The sequence below is a fragment of the Schistocerca serialis genome, chromosome 3 (assembly GCF_023864345.2).
Source record: "Schistocerca serialis cubense isolate TAMUIC-IGC-003099 chromosome 3, iqSchSeri2.2, whole genome shotgun sequence".
Taxonomy (NCBI): domain Eukaryota; kingdom Metazoa; phylum Arthropoda; class Insecta; order Orthoptera; family Acrididae; genus Schistocerca; species Schistocerca serialis.
In genome coordinates this window covers 766,490,695-766,509,248 of record NC_064640.1, presented here as the reverse complement: position 1 = coordinate 766,509,248, position 18,554 = coordinate 766,490,695, and the positions used below count along the sequence as shown (strand labels likewise).

General features: G+C 44.5%; 1 protein-coding gene across 1 annotated transcript in view; it reads left to right on the top strand.

Moving 5' to 3' along the window:
• The window catches only part of LOC126471216 (rho GTPase-activating protein 45-like), a 682,307-nt gene that overhangs the window by 472,225 nt on the left and 191,528 nt on the right, over positions 1–18,554 (top strand). The window contains exon 9 of the mRNA XM_050099339.1: positions 16,644–16,772. Coding sequence (XP_049955296.1) covers positions 16,644–16,772 — 129 coding nt within the window. The remainder of the gene's footprint in view (positions 1–16,643; positions 16,773–18,554) is intronic.

Sequence of the window (18,554 nt, the reverse complement as noted above, 5' to 3'; positions counted from 1 at the left end):
TGGTTTCGAATGATCATTCCTCTCATATCCCTGAATATTGATCATCACCTTTGAAACCCCCTGTACACACATTTACATACTGGTTTATTTTCAAGGAAATTTATTATGCAACTCCTTTTTGATAAAATAATTAAAAACCCTGCTCTCATTTACTCCAGTCTCACCTGCTGGAAAGAACTAATAAATCTATCGTCTAGCTCATGTCCCCAGTTGGGCCATTGAGTGTTTCGGCAATTTTCTGCCGATCGTATATAATTCTCTTCGGCATTTTTGCTCCTTATCTTTTGTGTCCTATAAACAATTATGATATTCAGATTCTTCTATTACTAACATTACATTCTCTGCGTACCACTCCACCTTTCACAGAGGTCATGTCAACAACAAAAGCGTTGATGATATCGATGTTGAGCGCACATAATATCCATCAATCCAACAACAAAAGTACTTAGTAATCCGCACAGAAAACAACAAATAAATATTCTCTCTACTCCTAGCGCCAAAGCGGAGAGGACGCGAACATCCATTGATGATTCGCTAGAAGACCGACAACCAGTGTGGCACGAGTGAACCGAAAATGACTCATTGTTGTTTGCTCAAACTCTTATCGTTTATTCCAGAAAGAATTCTTATTCACTGATGCTCGTCCACTTGTGTACGCCATGATTTTCGTTTCAGACTTTGCTCGAAGGACAATAACAGTGCTAATATTACGTTACTTTTCTCCAACTTCGTACAATATTGATCTGGATTACCATTTGTACTACGCAATACACACTGTTGTTATGATGACGACTAAACAAAGTCACTTTATTCTTGTGGAAAGTCTGTTACTTCTACAACACCGACCGAGAAGTCGCAGTGGTGAGCGCGTTGGAGCCGTTTTCGGGAGGCCGATGGTTCAATCCGGCCGGCCGGCCATCCAGAGTTTCATTTTTCATGGTTTCCCTAAATCACGAATGCCTAGAGTGTCCCTTTGAAAAAGGCATAGTCAAAGTCCTGCCCCATCCTTTTTTAATCCGAGCTTGTGCTCCGTCTGTAATGATCGCGCTGCTGGTGGGACGTCAATATCTAATCTTCCTTCTTTCCTTACTTCCATAATAGCCTTCATACATTCGAGATTAGACTAGCTAAGATGATTGTTTCCACCTCCAGCGATTTAAACCCTACCTCTTTCAAAATGGTTCAAATGGCTCTGAGCACTATGGGACTTAACATCTGAGGTCATCAGTCCCCTAGAACTTAGAACTACTTAAACCCAACTAACATAAGGACATCACACACATCCATGCCCGAAGCAGTCGCGCGGTTCCGGGCACCTCTTTCAAATCATAGTGTAGTCTTTTACACTACTGGCCATTAAAATATCTACACCACGAAAATGACGTGCTACAGATGTGAAATTTAACCGACAGGAAGAAGATGCTGTGATATGCAAATTATTAGCCTTTCAGAGCCTTCACACAAGGTTGGCGCCGGTGGGGACACCTGCAACGTGCTGACATGAGGAAAGTTTCCAACCGATTTCTCATACTCAAACAGCAGTTGACCGGCGTTGCCTGATGAAACGTTGTTGTGATGCCTCGTGTAAGGAGGAGAAATGAGTATCATAACGTTTCCGACTTTGATAAAGGTCGGATTGTAGCCTATCACGATTGCAGTTTATCGTATCGCGACATTGCTCCTCTCGTTGGTCGAGATCCAATGACTGTCAGCAGAATATGGAATCGGGGGGTTCAGGAGGGTAATACGGAACGCCGTACTGGATCCCAACGGCCTCGTATCACTAGCAGTTGAGATGACAGGCATCTTATCTGCATGGCTGTAACGGATCGTGCAGCCACGTCTCGATCCCTGAGTCTACAGACGGGGACGTTTGCAAGACAACAACCATTTGCACTAAAAGTTCGTCGATGTTTGCAGCAACATGGACTATCAGCTTGGTGACCATGGCTGCGGTTACCCTTGACGCTGCATCACAGACAGGAGCACCTGCGATGGTGTACTCAACGACGAACCTGGGAACACGAATGGCAAAACGTCATTTTTTAGGATGAATCCAGGTTGTGTTTACAGCATCATGATGGTCGCATCCGTGTTTGGCGACATCGCGGTGAACGCACATTGGAAGCGTGTATTCGTCATCGCCATACTGGCGTATCACCCGGCGTGATGGTAGGGGGTGCCATTGGTTACACGTCTCGGTCACCTCTTGTTCGCATTGACGGCAGTTTGAACAGTGGACGTTACATTTCAGATGTGTGACGACCCGTGGCTCCACCCCTCATTCGATCCCTGCGAAACCCTACATTTCAGCAGGATAATGCACGACCGCATGTTGCAGGTCCTGTACCGGCCTTTCTGGATACAGAAAATGTTCGACTGATGCGCTGGCTAGCACATTCTCCAGATCTCTCACCAACTGAAAGCGTTTGGTCAATGGTGGCCGAGCAACTGGCTCGTCACAATACGCCAGTCACTACTGTTGAACTGTGGTATCGTGTTGAAGCTGCATGGGCTGTTGTACCTGTACACCCCATCCAAGCTCTGTTTTACTCAATGCCCAGACGTATCAAGGCCGTTATTACTGCCAGAGGTGGTTGTTCTGGGTTCTGATTTCTCAGGATCTATGCACCCAAATTGCGTGAAAATGTAATCACATATCATTTCTAGTATAATATATTTGTCAATGAATACTCGCTTATCATGTGCATTTCTTCTAGGTGTAGCAATTTTAATGACCAGTACTGTAGATTCTCACTGTTTTTAGATATTTGTCTGACACAACTTTACTTCATAAATCCATCGCCGAACGATTGTGTGATTTATTCAACAATTGTCGTTAACGAATTCATCCAGAAGCAATTAATTGGCATCGTTTGATACACAGAAGGTGTGCGACACGTAAGTAGTATGAAGATGGCTTCTGTTCTTTCGGAGATGTCCGAAAGAACAGGTGCCATCTTCATATCGTTAAGGTTGACCAGCTGATGACCTTCTTCAGTGCGGATGCACACAAATTTCCTGAACTCGTACAGGACTCGGTGGATTGTCTGCCGCGAGTAATGGGTATAGTGGCAGGGACACTACGAATGTAGTGTGTGGTCTATATGTTGAGGATGTGGGTCTCACGGGGAGCGTGCTGGTGATAAGTCCCTGCAGTCGCCCTATCCTCTGTGCCCTCGGTGGCTCAGATGGATAGAGCGTCTGCCATGTAAGCAAGAGATCCCAGGATCGAGTCCCGGTCGGGGCACACATCTTCAACTGACCCCGTTGATGTATATCAATGCCCGCCAACAGCTAATGGTATTGATTTAATTGTAATTTCACTTAAGTATTAGGCTTGACTATGACACTTGCCGCATGCTTAAAGGGTGATTTCAATACTGGTATAGAACGTAGCCGGTAGATGCCATACATATATGGCTTAATTACAGCTATATGTTGCTACAGGCTCCTGCTCATCTTCTCGTAATAGGGAGTGAACATTCATTAAAAACAGTATATAACGTGTTAGGCTCTGTCGTCATAGGCTGCCGTTTATTCGAAGGAAGTAACCCAACATTAGCTTTAACTGATTTACGGACAACGTAGGTTGCCTGTCGAGCGTTAGTCAAAAGTATTTTAGTATGTTATAAGGACAATCAAGGATGGTTAAGGTGAAGCTATGAGGATGAAAAAAGATTAATGTTCAGTCTGTTATGTCGACCACTGTCCCAGAATTTGTTAGTCACTTACTCTATTTTCCCTACATCTGCATCCGCAAATACAAAGTACGAAGAATCTACGTGTACATAATTTTATAGTTTGTAGGGAAAATAAAAAGAAACACTTTTCTTCTGTGACAAAAATGTCGCAGGTGCACCGTTTCCCCGTTAGGTTCAAATGGCTCTGAGCACTATGGGACTTAACATCTATGGCCATCAGTCCCCTAGAACTTAGAACTACTTAAACCTAACTAACCTAAGGACAGCACACAACACCCAGTCATCACGAGGCAGAGAATATCCCTGACCCCGCCGGGAATCGAACCCGGGAACCCGGTGTGTGAAGCGAGAACGCTACCGCACGACCACGAGCTGCGGACTCCCCGTTAGGTGTCCAAGATGTTGTCACGCTATTGATGCTTACAGGCCATGTTCAAACTGCAGTGTGATGAATTGTTTTAGAGATGTTGCTGAAAATGTCATTTGTTTATATTAATGCACAACTGGCATCTGCGTGCCAATGATTGTATCTCACTCTCAAAACTACCAGGTTTATAACGCATAACTGCTGCAGTACCAGCCAAAAATGGGCAAGCGGCTCTTCGGAAGTGTCTTTCGGTGTCTCGTGCACAGACGCTTCATCTCCCCAAACAAAAAGAAAACCATAAAAGTAGAGTCGGTGAAACTTGGAGGCTATGCTACCGGTTCACCCCTCCAGATCCAACAGTTGGGGAAACATTGTTTAAATCTTCTCTGGCATCAACGGCAAAGTGCGAGGCTTCTCCAACATTTCAGTTAGTACTTCTCGGAGAAAGATACAGTAACGTCCTTCGCAGAGCGTGTTAGGCAGAAGCTACGGCCCAATCAGATGGCTGTGAACAACACCGTCAGATACGTTGGCACGCAGATGTCAGTTGTGCATTAATGTAAGAGGGCGCCATTTTCGGCAGCATCTTTAACAAAAAAAGCATCACACCGTCTCCGAATATCACTAGCGTCAAAACTTTCATGGATTCCTTGCGGGGCAACGTTGCACCTGCGACTCTATGTCACAAAAAAGTGTCATTTTATGTGTTCCAAACACTCCAAAATTTTTTGTATGTTATTCTTTTACACCGTGTATATTGTGAAAACCACTGCGACGTGCATGGTATAGGGTATTTCGCATGCTACAACTTCTTAAACTTTCTTCCCTTTCCAGTCCCATATGGAGAGCGGGAAGGATGACTATTTAAATACCACTGTGCGTGCTGTAAGTAGCGCCAATTATGTCTTTATTGGCAGTAAGGGAGCGATACGTAAGGGGATGAACGATATCTTTAGAGTCTTCGCCTAATACCAGTTCTTGAAACTTTGTAAGTAGGCTCGAAGGGGTATGAGTCACACACACTTGAACAATATTTTAAGATGGGTAAGTAGTCTCCTTTGTAAACTGACTGCATTTTTCCAGTGTTCTGCTAATGAACCGCCAGCCATCTTACCTTCGAGTCAAACTATACGATCATATCAATCCATATCACTACAAATTTTGTTTTTTTCTGTCTTGTTATTTCGCCCCCAACACTCCGTGTGGGTAGAGGGTGAGCTGCCAGAGGTATAATACCCCGTTCTTCAGTGAAAAGTTATTACAAAAAATTAAAAAAAATGAGATAAAATTAATCTATTAGCAAATCTGGATGACAGTAAAAACCTCAGCAGACTGGAAGGTAGCCTTGGTACATCCACGACACAAGAAAGGCTGCAAGGTGCTGGGGCTAGCAGTGTGTCTAACACTAAATTCTTCTAGAATCTTCTTATGTAAATGATGCTCTAAGCCCCCCCTTTTCTAACTCCGACTTTTGCTGTTGCACATGGATTAAGAAGAAACGCGAACTGACGGTAATCGACCCTGCAAGTGGAGTAGAAAAGAGTTTGGCAACCGCAATAATTTAATTTGATAGAAATAAATTTGATAAAGGAAAGTTTCATTAACGTAGTGAGAAATGAAAGGGTTGCTTTACCGATCCACAGAATGAAAGTTCTGTCCAAAGTAACAATTTGATTTATTATGACTAAACTCAAAATAATAAACAAAACACATGAAACATTTACAATACGTCAAATTGGATACTCAAATAAATGCTGTGAAGGTGAAGTTGTCCATAAACTAGCTTGTGACGTTTATGACCAAGTGGTATGTGGAGCCAATTCCTTGTAACTCAAATCTTAAGAGAAACACCCAGCCAACCCAACATTAATTGCTGCTACAGTAGTGAGAACTCTGACAATGAACATCCAAGACAAAACCACGTAAAAAAAGAAAGGAACAGGCGCGCTCTGCTGAGCTCTGATTATCACAGAGCAAAATTCCCTAATCTAGCGGTGCTGCGGACATACATTACCAAGCTGTCTTCTTAACTGCAAGGACACGATCTGGCGTACCGGAAGCGATGGCTGGTTGCTTCGACGTCCCGTCGTGGTGATGATAATGTCACGAGTATAGCCCGAATCAAATTATTCTGGTCTGATTGTTCCAGACTAAAGACTACCTATCAATACAAATGCGCCTCTGAGGGAAACGAAGAAGGCTCGCTACACAATCACTGACGGTACAGTGATTGATTTTAACAAGCGAAGTCACACAGTAACTCCGATACAGTCAACTTTAGCCAAAACTGCTCAAGACGGACATTACAGGGCGCTTGTATGCAGAACGCTCAATTGCCAACTGTACTCGGAAAGTTACATTGAAGTCGAAACTTCAGCAACTTCGTCAAACAGTTACAATTAAATGAAAGTATATTAGACAGCCAACGGAAGGCAGGCTGTCCAGAGCAGCGAGAGCTCAGTCTTGTAACCTACCCCGACCGAAAGGCGAGAGCCGACTCCCTCAAGAGCACTTGTACAAGCCGAACACAGAACATTCCCGCCCCCACAACAGTGGCTGTGGTTAAACGTTCCAATGAGCAACTCGAAAACCGGCGGAAAATTCCACTCTATTGCCGACACACTACTATTCCACCAATGGAGATACTTGGCGCCAATTTCTGCGCCGATTTTGCTACGTCACGGAGCTATCCCGTGAGCAAGCCAATCTCAGTTATGATTTTGCAGAAAAGGCGGGAATTTGCTCGCTAAGACTGCCTGGGAACACAAGTCATTCCCACGCCTCGTTGGTAGCCCACCAGAAAGTGTTTTCTCTAAGTTTCTGCGAAGTAACGGAATTTCTAGTCCAGCTGCTCCGTCAGGCCCCTGTGGGCGTGTCGCCGCCGTTCTTATGACAATGTCAGCGTCTGGAAAGCATCCACTCGACTCCCTCACACCCGTCGGCTTAACCCCTTCAAGATCAGCAGAACCCACCTGTCACCAGACCACCCTGGTGACTAGACACTGCGTGGGAAGTCCGCGTGTGAAGGAATAGCAACTTTTCACTGCATGCAATTATAGAGGAAAATCGAATTACTCAGAGTAAGATAGAAATATGAGAGGGGGCTCATGCCACCTCTCAAGGCAATAAACAAGACGTTAACAACTACAGAGGAACTTCTTTGAGGCCAACTGCATGTAAAATATTTTTCAAGATTTCACTTAACTGAGTAGAATTACCACTGGACAGTCATTTAGGTGCATGTCATGATGTTTTTAGGAAGGGAAGATCGTTTTCTGAACAAATATTTAATCTGAAGTCACAGATTAAAGAATTCACAATAATTATAGAAATGATTGTCGATTGCAAAAAGATGTTTGATTCCATTGAAGGACTAACTGTGGATATAATAATTCAAGGATTTTGTACAAAATCTAAATTAGCAAACCTAGTTCATAAAACACTAACAGACACTATCTAAAATGAACTTTATGGCAACAAATATTAGCCCTTCGAAATACACACAGGTATATGGAAAAGTGATGGACTATTACCAGTTCTTTTTAGCTATTTGAATGAAAAAGTGCATAAGTAATAGATTTCAGTGCTAAAGTTGGGAAGAGAAAACGAAAATATTCGTACAAATTGTCTCACATTTGCAGATGGCTTTGCTGTACCTTCTGAAAATGTGACATTTACTGTAACAGAACTCAGTCTTTTAGGGAAAAAAATAATCAGTAGGAATGGGATTAAAATTTCTTCAGAGAAAACCAAAACTTTTACAAACATTGAAAACGCACAGAATTATCTGAAAATAGATAGTGACCAAATTGAAAAGGCAAAAAAAAATTAAATATCTTGGAGATATAACCCAATAACCCGTGTGGAGAATGGTGCAGGTCGGGTCGTGTGTAGTTATATAAGCCACTGTGTGTTATCAATGGAAATGAAGGTAGGTGGTAGGGTTGACAGTGGGAAGCTGGAAGGGGAGCATAAGTTTGGTAGGTAGAGAGCCATGATGTGGAGTTATAGTTTGTAGGATTGATAAATGTCGGGGCGGATTTCATTGTCTGGGAGAGCATGTCGGCTGAATTTGTGTTGGAATAGGATACGCAGTGCGTGCAGGTTTATGGATGGTGGTAGTTGTTTGTAAACACGTGGCATTATACTAGCATTGGTGATTAGAAGGAAAATAGTGTGGTGACTGTAATCAAGATTGTGGATAGCATAGGATATGCGGTGGTGTTCGATGTGGGTGTGGAAGGGTGGAATTTGATGAGATTGTAGAAGATCCACGTAAGGGAGGGTAAGTGTCTGCGGAAAACAGTGTGGAGTGCATGAAATTCTAGGATATGGAGAGACTAACATAAGAGGGCCGGAAATGCATGCAACATTGACGTAAGAGAGGACAGGTCAGGGTTTCGTAAGTATGTAGGATAGTGAAGGGGTATAATTTCCAAGTTCGGCCAGTTAGTATTTTAAGCAGTTCTAGTCTATTGTGGGCTTTTATTGGATGATTAGTAGGTGAGGGTTTTATGTTAGTTGCCAGTCGAGGATTATTCCAAGATATTTTAGTTTGTTACTTACAAGGGAACCTCCCCATCGCACTCCCCTCAGATTTAGTTATAAGTTGGCAGAGTGGATAGGCCTTGAAAAACTGAACACAGATCAATCGAGGAAACAGGAAGAAGTTGTGTGGAACTATGAAAAATATAAGCAAAATATGCAAACTGAGTAGTCCATGTGGAAGATACGCAACTTCAAGGGTGACCCGCCGGCAGGAGCGCCGTGGTCCTGTAGTTAGCGTGTGCAGCTGCGGAACGAGAGGTCTTTGGGTCAGGTCTTCCGTTGAGTGAAAATTTTAATTTTTTGTTTTGAGACAATTATTATCTGTCCGGCCGATGCGATCACTTTTTTGGGAGTGATAATCACATTCACAAGAAAACCTAAATCGGGCAAGGTAGAAAAATCTTTTTACCCATTCGCCAAGTGTACAAGTTAGTTGGGTCGACAACATATTACTGTCATGTGACGCACATGCCGTCACCAGTATGGTATAGAAAATATCAGACGTGTTTTCCTGTGGAGGAATCGGTTGACCTATGACCTTGCGATCAAATGTTTCGGTTCCCATTGGAGAGGCACGTCTTTTCGTCTACTAATCGCACGGATTTGCGGTGCGGTCGTAAAACAGACACTAAACTTATTACAGTGAACAGAGACGTCAATGAACGAACGGACATATCGTAACTTTGTGAAAATAAAGAAAGTAAATTTTTCACTCGAGGGAGGACTAGAACGAAGGACCTCCCATTCCGCAGCTACTCACGCTAACCACGTGACCACGAAGATCCTGAACTCCTGTTGTCCTTATTGTTGCGTATGTTGCACAAGGACTACTGAATTTGTATATTTTGCTTATTTTTTTCATAGTTCCAAACAACTTCTTCATGTTTTCTCGATTGATCTGTGTTCAGTTTTTCAAGGCCTATCCACTGTTTCAACTTATGACTAAATCTGAGAGGGGTGCGATGGGGAGGTTCCCTTGTTAGAGGTTTAGGGCGGTAATAGATGGTGAGGCAGAAGTCATGAAGTTAGAAGCTGTGAATGGTTCGTCCTATAATTAATGCCTAGGTTTTTGGAGAGGTTGGTCTTGAGGAGGTATTGCTTGCAGCAGAAGAAACAAATTGTTATGTACACATATTATAAATTAAAGTCCTCAGCTGCATTTTCCTTTCTCTATGCGAAGGCCAATTTTATGAACTATTGTCAGAATTTTTAAACGGTTTTCAATAATAAATAGACTCATACAGGCAAAAGATTTACGTACAAAATTATAGTAACGATGAGTGGGTAATATACAGACATCAAAAAAAGTTTTGCATCACCTCGGTCCTGAGAGTTCCGGAACCTGTACAGAAAATTTGAATAGAGATCAACATAAATATAATTTTCGCCCGTTTTATTGCTCATGAAAACCACACATTCCATGTTCTACCACCATACAGCGAGACCTTCAGAGGTGGTGGTCCAGACTGCTGTACGCACCGGTACCTCTAATACCCAGCAGCACGTCCTCTTGCATTGATGCATGCTTGTATTCGTCGTGGCATACTGTCCACAACTTCATCAAGACACTGTTGGTCCAGATTGTCCCACTCCTCAACGGCGATTCGGCGTAGATCCCTCAGAGTGGTTGGTGGGTCACGTCGTCCATAAACAACCCTTTTCAATCTATACCAGGTATTTTCGATGGGGTTCATGTCAGGAGGACGTGCTGGCCACTCTAGTCGAGCGATGTCTTTTCCTGAAGCAAGTCATTCACAAGATGTGTACGATGGGGGCGCGAATTGTCGTCCATGAAGACGAATGCCTCGCCATATGCTGCCAATATGCATCTACATCTGCCCCTACGCGATTACTCTGCTATTCTCAACAAAGCGCCTGGCAGAGGGTTCAATGAACCACCTTCAAGCTGTCTCTCTACCGTTCCACTCTCGAACGGCGTGTGGGAAAAACGAGCACTTAAATATTTCCGTGCGAGCCCTGATTTCTCTTAATCATTTCTCCCTATGTAGGTGGGTGCCAACAGAATGTTTTTGCAATCGGAGGAGGAAACAGGTGATTTAAATTTAATGAGAAGATCCCGTCGCAACGAAAAACGCCTTTGTTTTAGTGATTGCCACTCCAGTTCATGTTTTTGGCACCATCTCCCCTACTTCGGGATAATACAAAACGAGCTGCCCTTCTCTGTACTTTTTCGATGTCATCAATCAGCCCCATCTAATTCGGATCCCACACCGCACAGCAATACTCCAGAATAGGGCGGACAAGCGTGATGTAAGCAGTCTAATGGTTCCACTATCGGTCGGAGGATGGCATTCACGTATCGTACAGCCGTTATGGCGCCCTCCATGACCAGCAGCGCCGTACGTAGGCCCCACATAATGCCACACCAAAACGGCAGGGAACCTCCACCTTGCTGCAGTCGCTGGACAGTGTGTCTAAGGCATTCAGCCTGACCGGTTTGTCTCCGACGATTATCTGGTTGAAGGCATATGCGACACTCATCGGTGAAGAGGACGTGATGCCAAACCTGAGTGGTCCATTCGGCATGTTGTTGGGCCCATCTGTACCGCGCTGCATGGCGTCGTGGCTGCAAAGATGGACCTCGCCATGGACGTCTGGAGTGAAGTTGCGCATAATGCAGCCTATTGCGAACAGTTTGAGTCGTAACACGATGTCCTGTGGCTGCACTAAAAGTATTATTCAACATGGTGGCGTTGCTGTCAGGGTTCCTATGAGCCATAATCCGTAGGCAGCAGTCATCCACTGCAGTAGTAGCCCTTGGGCGGCCCGAGCCAGGCGTGTCATCGACAGTTCCTGTCTCTCTGTATCTTCTCCATGTCCAGCTGGACACTTCCCTTGTTGAGAGCTCTTCCTGGCACAAAGTAACAATGCGGACGCCATCTAACCGCGGTATTGACCGAATGGGCATGGTTGAACTACAGACAACATGAGCCGTGTACCTCCTTCCTGGTGGAATGACTGGAACTGATCGGCTGTCGGACCCCTCCGTCTAATAGGCGTTGCTCATGCATGGTTGTTTACTTCTTTGGGCGGGTTTACAGACATCTCTGAACAGTCAAAGGGGCTGTGTCTGTGATAGAATATCCACAGTCAAGGTCTATCTTCAGGAGTTCTGGGAACTGGGGTGATGAAATTCATTTCTTGACGTGTTTATGTGTTGTTATCTGTCCCATATTAAATTGGCGTTTGGAGTAACATCTCGTAGCAATGATGGGAGCTATGAGTTGGCCAGGTATAAAAAAGGCTGTATTTGTCAGGAAAATGGAGTAAATCAAACAGCCGCCGCAACATGAGGCAGCAAAGAAGCTTGACCAGAATCTATACATATGTATCTACACACAGCTTAAATGAAAGTCACCCTCTGCATTTTTGTGTCTGTGTTTCACGACTGTACTCCGATTGAAATTACTTTGTGACTGACTTTTAAGCGAGTCGATTGGTAGGTGCCAGCCGACATCCAGTCGCAGCTCTTTCTCGAGAGCCTGTCCGGTAGGTACGTACAGCGCCTTGTGAAGAGTGGCTGGGTTGCACGCCGGCGACGCTGTCCTCTGTCAAGCACCAAGTAATTTTAATTTGAGTATAACACCGAGTATTACGGTACACATTTCGGTACGGTTATCACTAACAGATAGATTGATGCACGATGTAGTTATGTGTTTATAATTTATGACCGCTACGGTAGAGAAATCGTCCGGCCGTAGATACTAGCGAAGCTTTGTTGGTTCGCTGGTACGCAGGTTTTTGCATGAGCTGTTTGAATCTAATTGTGAATCATTGATATTGTAGTCATAGCTTACTACGTCTTTTCGTTTTGCGAAGCGCTTTATTATAAAGTTCTGTACATTTATGGGGAGTACGTATGGCGGAACTGGTCAAAAAGTGACATTTTCGGATTATTATCTCTTATTAATATTTGATCTCTCCTGAATAATTTGATGCTTTATATGTCGAAAAATTCCAATTGGAAGTTAATATTGCGAGTGTAAAATTATCCGGTCGTTCTGCACTGACTTGCCTAAGTATCACTATCTTTTGAACTATTCAATCTAGAAGGCTGTGGTTTTCAGCTATTTATTCCTTGAAATCATGTTAATGTTCGTGTCAAGAGGTTGGATGCACTGTGTAAACAGAAATGGCGGTATAGCACATGCATTTTGTTTATTTACTTAGTGGTTGTCGTGTTTCATAAGTTTAGAACTGAAAACATAGTGGTTTGGTGTGTTATTATACGCTCTTGTACCTCTTTTCAACATGACGAAAAGAAAGGGTTGTTTTAAGAACCGACGTTTCCGTGGAAATCAGCATATTACAAAATCTACATCCAGTTTTGATCCTGAAATAGATTTTTCACAGACCCGTGATAAGGAAACGCCTACTAGTGCTTCAAAGAGGAAAGTTGGATACAATGAGGATTTATTTATTGGCAAAGATCAAAATAGTTTAGGTTATGTTCTTTTAGATTTAAGTGTGTTAGGACAAGTTTTACAAGATGCTGTGTCATGTAAGGTTTGTGGTGGGCAAATTAGCATCTCTGAGGAGTGATCTGCAAGGACTGGACTGGCTAACAAACTTGATACTCAGTGCGAAGTTTGCAGGCTCTCGACATCATTTTGGACTCTGAAAAGTGCAAGAATGACTTGTTTTAGAGCAATGTTAGATTCCTGTATGGAATGAGGTGCATTGGAAAAGGATTGACTGCAGTTGAAGTATTATATGCAACGCTGAACTTGCCAAACCCACCAACCAGATCAAGTAAGTACACAAAAGTAATTGGTGAATGTGTCAAATCTTTTGCTGTTGCTTCTATGAAAGCTGCTACTAAAGAAGCAGTAGAATTAAATAACACAACAGACTTATCTGTGGCAGTTGATGGCACATGGCAGAAGAGAGGTCACACATCAAAAAATGCAGTTGCAACTGTCACTGGTGATGACACAGGTAAAGTTTTAGACATTGAAGTGCTAACTAAATACTGTCATCAGTGTAAATCAGTTGATGAAACAAGTGAAAGCCATAAAACAAATTGCGCTAAGAATTATGAGGGAACTGATAGGGATATGGATGCTACTGCAGTTGTTTCTATGTTCAGACGCTCACAACAGGAGAGAGGTGTGTGTTACACCGAGTACTTGGGGGATGTGATTAAAATACTTACAAACCAGTAGCGGAAAGCCAACCTTATGGTAATATGCAGATTGTTAAGATTGAATGTGTGGGCCACGTTCAAAAACGGATGGGAACACGTCTCCGAAGATTGAAGCAGACAAAAGGAAGAGAGAAGTTATCAGATGGAAAGACTCTAAATGGTAAAGGAAGACTTACAGACAAAAACACTGATGAACTCCAGCATTATTATGGAATGGCAATAAGAAACAAAACACTTGACTTACAAGGGATGAAACGAGCAGTGTGGGCTACATTCTTCCACAAATCTTCCACTGATAATACACCTATACATGGTCTTTGTCCGCCTGGTGCTGATTCATTGTGTAAGTACCGCAAAGCTCAGGCAGCGAGTAGCCAGGAACAATTTAGGCACGAAAATAGCATACCATCTGCAGTGATGGAAGCTAAACCAATATATAGAGAATTAGCTCATCCTGACCTTCTTTCCAAATGTCTCCATGGTCGAACACAAAAACCGAATGAGTCTTTGAATAGTGTAATTTGGACCCGCATACCAAAAAATTTCTTTGCAGGAAGGAAAACTCTATGCTTGGGTGTTTGTGATGCTGTGATAACGTTTAATGATGGTATAATTGGAAGAATTGGAGGAATAGAGGAACTTGGTATCACTCCAGGTGCCAACACACTGCAAGGCTTTCAGCAAATGGATCGACTTAGGATCATGAAAGCCCAGCGTGCAGCAGAGGAAATGACTAGAGGCAAGATGCAGGAAAAGAAGGAAGCTTCTAGGTTTGCAGGATAGTCAAGAACAGGATCCAGATAATGCTGATTATGGGCCTGGCTGTTTCTAGAAGCTGTCATGCCTCCATGTGTAAGTTAATATCAAATACACTCCTGGAAATTGAAATAAGAACACCGTGAATTCATTGTCCCAGGAAGGGGAAACTTTATTGACACATTCCTGGGGTCAGATACATCACATGATCACACTGACAGAACCACAGGCACATAGACACGGGCAACAGAGCATGCACAATGTCGGCACTAGTACAGTGTATATCCACCTTTCGCAGCAATGCAGGCTGCTATTCTCCCATGGAGACGATCGTAGAGATGCTGGATGTAGTCCTGTGGAACGGCTTGTCATGCCATTTCCACCTGGCGCCTCAGTTGGACCAGCGTTCGTGCTGGACGTGCAGACCGCGTGAGACGACGCTTCATCCAGTCCCAAACATGCTCAATGGGGGACAGATCCGGAGATCTTGCTGGCCAGGGTAGTTGACTTACACCTTCTAGAGCACGTTGGGTGGCACGGGATACATGCGGACGTGCATTGTCCTGTTGGAACAGCAAGTTCCCTTGCCGGTCTAGGAATGGTAGAACGATGGGTTCGATGACGGTTTGGATGTACCGTGCACTATTCAGTGTCCCCTCGACGATCACCAGTGGTGTACGGCCAGTGTAGGAGATCGCTCCCCACACCATGATGCCGGGTGTTGGCCCTGTGTGCCTCGATCGTATGCAGTCCTGATTGTGGCGCTCACCTGCACGGCGCCAAACACGCATACGACCATCATTGGCACCAAGGCAGAAGCGACTCTCAACGCTGAAGACGACACGTCTCCATTCGTCCCTCCATTCACGCCTGTCGCGACACCACTGGAGGCGGGCTGCACGATGTTGGGGCGTGAGCGGAAGACTGCCTAACGGTGAGCGGGACCGTAGCCCAGCTTCATGGAGACGGTTGCGAATGGTCCTCGCCGATATCCCAGGAGCAACAGTGTCCCTAATTTGCTGGGAAGTGGCGGTGCGGTCCCCTACGGCACTGCGTAGGATCCTACGGTCTTGGCGTGCATCCGTGCGTCGCTGCGGTCCGGTCCCAGATCGACGGGCACGTGTACCTTCCGCCGACCACTGGCGACAACATCGATGTACTGTGGAGACCTCACGCCCCACGTGTTGAGCAATTCGGCGGTACGTCCACCCGGCCTCCCGCATGCCCACTATACGCCCTCGGTCAAAGTCCGTCAACTGCACATACGGTTCACGTCCACGCTGTCGCGGCATGCTACCAGTGTTGAAGACTGCGATGGAGCTCCGTATGCCACGGTAAACTGGCTGACACTGACTGCGGCGGTGCACAAATGCTGCGCAGCTAGCGCCATTCGACGGCCAACCCCGCGGTTCCTGGTGTGTCCGCTGTGCCGTGCGTGTGATCATTGCTTGTACAGCCCTCTCGCAGTGTCCGGAGCAAGTATGGTGGGTCTGACACACCGGTGTCAATGTGTTCTTTTTTCCATTTCCAGGAGTGTAAAATGTTTCAACTTGACTTGCCGGAAATGACATTTTTAAAATTATTTGACCCATTATCTCAGGAACTATTACAGATACAGATCTCTAATTTTACACTACGTTACCACTTAGTATACTGCAGCTATTGAACCTCCCAAAACATCTCTAACTCTATCGGTTTTTTACTTACGGAAGAAAAAGTGGACTTTTAAAAGAAAATATTGAACAACATTTTTAAAAAAATCATAACTAGCTAATTATTTCTCTGTCCATTTTGATTCTGGTTCAGTAATCAGAAAAGGAGTGATACTATACATCCCAAAAATTTCAGATCTCTATCTGTCACAGGTTCTGAGATAATGCGTCATCAATATTGCAAATTTAACACTGTGAGTATAGGACGTACGTACTCCCCTTAAAGGAAGTCTCTATTCTTTGCACACATTGAAATCATATCAAGGACAAGTTGAATATTCTGCAGCTTTTCCATTCATTGCTTAGTGCGTGGCTCGTGGTAGAATGCTAGGACGTTTCTAACGTTAAGAAATGATGGATCGTTGCTGATACGAGTGTGGTGTGCGCAGGTGCTGACGGACCGCCGGTCGGAGCACGAGCGCGTGCGCAAGCAGCTGAAGGCGCGCTGGGCCCGCGAGGTGGCGCGAGCGCTCGCCGCCGCCGCAGCCGCAGCCGCCGCCTGCCTGCCCGACGACGAGGTACGCCTACACTCCACTCTGCTCTACCTACAGTATATGACCACAAGCGCCCGGACACCCCTATCCAATGAAACGGTGGACATTACGAGAGGCGCACCCACCGGTGTAAAAGGAAGTGGGGGGTATTGTGTTGTCAGTAGAGAAGCAGTAACAAAATAATGGGTCGGTCAGCAGCACTTACTGAGGTACGCCTCACCCTCACTACCCTACACTCTGCTCTACCTACGGTATATGACCAAAAGCACCCGGACACCCCTGTCCAATGAAACGGTGGACATCACGAGAGGCGCACCCACCGGTATAAAAGGAAGTGGGGAGTATTGTGTTGTCAGTAGAGAAGCAGTAACAAAATAATGGGTAGGTCAGTAGCGCTCACTGACTTCGAATGTAGACTAGTCATTAGAACTCAGCTGGATAAAAAAATCCATCAGAAACCTATCAACCCTTCTAAAGACGCCAAATTCTACTGTTGGTGATGTGACTGTGAAGTGGAAACGCGAAGGAATAACCACAGGCTAAACCCCGATCAGGCAGACTTCATGTACTGACAAGCATTACGGAGGGGGATTGTAAGCAATTACAAGGAATCATTAGAAGAAATCACTCGTGAGTTCCAAAGTGCTACCCGCAGTCCGGGTAACACAATGACTATATGTATGGAGTTAGAAACAATGGTATACAGTGGTCGAGCAGTTAGTTCCTCACACGCCACAAATTTCTGAAGTAAATGATAAGCGACGCTTGAGGTAGTGTAAATAGAGATGCCACTAGGCTGTGGGTGACTAGATACCAGTGATTTCTACATCTACACGTACATGGATACTCTGCAAGTCCTGACAGAGGGTTCATCGAACCACCTTCATAATAATTCTTTATTATTTCACTTTCTAACAGGGAGCGCACAAAACGAACACTCATACCGGGTGATCAAAAAGTCAGTATAAATGTGAAAACTTAATAAACCACGGAATAATGTACATAGAGAGGTAAAAATAGACACACATGGTTGGAATGACATGGGGTTTTATTAGAACAAAAAAAAAAGTTCACAAAATGTCCGACAGATGGCGCTGGACAGCAGGTAATTGCTACAGGTAACTGCTACCGTGACGGGTGAGAGGTACGCCGATATGTTACAGAATCGCATTATCCCCAGCCTGGCTGATAAACACCTGCTGGAACGTACGATGTTTACGCAGGATGGCGCTCCGCCCCATAATGCTGGACGCGTGAAAGATCTCTTGCGCGCGTCGTTTGGTGATGATCGTGTGCTCAGCCGCCACTTTCGTCATGTTTGGCCTCCCAGGTCCCCAGACCTCAGTCCGTGCGATTATTGGCTTTGGGGTTACCTGAAGTCGCAAGTGTATCGTGATCGTCCGACATCTCTAGGGATGCTGAAAGACAACATCCGACGTCAGTGCCTCACCATAACCCCGGACATGCTTTACAGTGCTGTTCACAACATTATTCCTCGACTACAGCTATTGTTGAGGAATGGTGGTGGACACATTGAGCATTTCCTGTAAAGAACATCATCTTTGCTTTGTCTTACTTTGTTATACTAATTATTGCTGTTCTGATCAGATGAAGCGCCATATGTCGGACATTTTTTGAACTTTTGTATTTTTTTGGTTCTAATAAAACCCCATGTCATTCCAAGCATGTGTGTCAATTTGTACCTCTCTATCTACATTATTCTGTGATTTATTCAGTTTTCAAATTTATAGTGACTTTCTGATCACCCTGTATGTTCCGTGTGAGCTCTGATTTCCCTTACTTTAT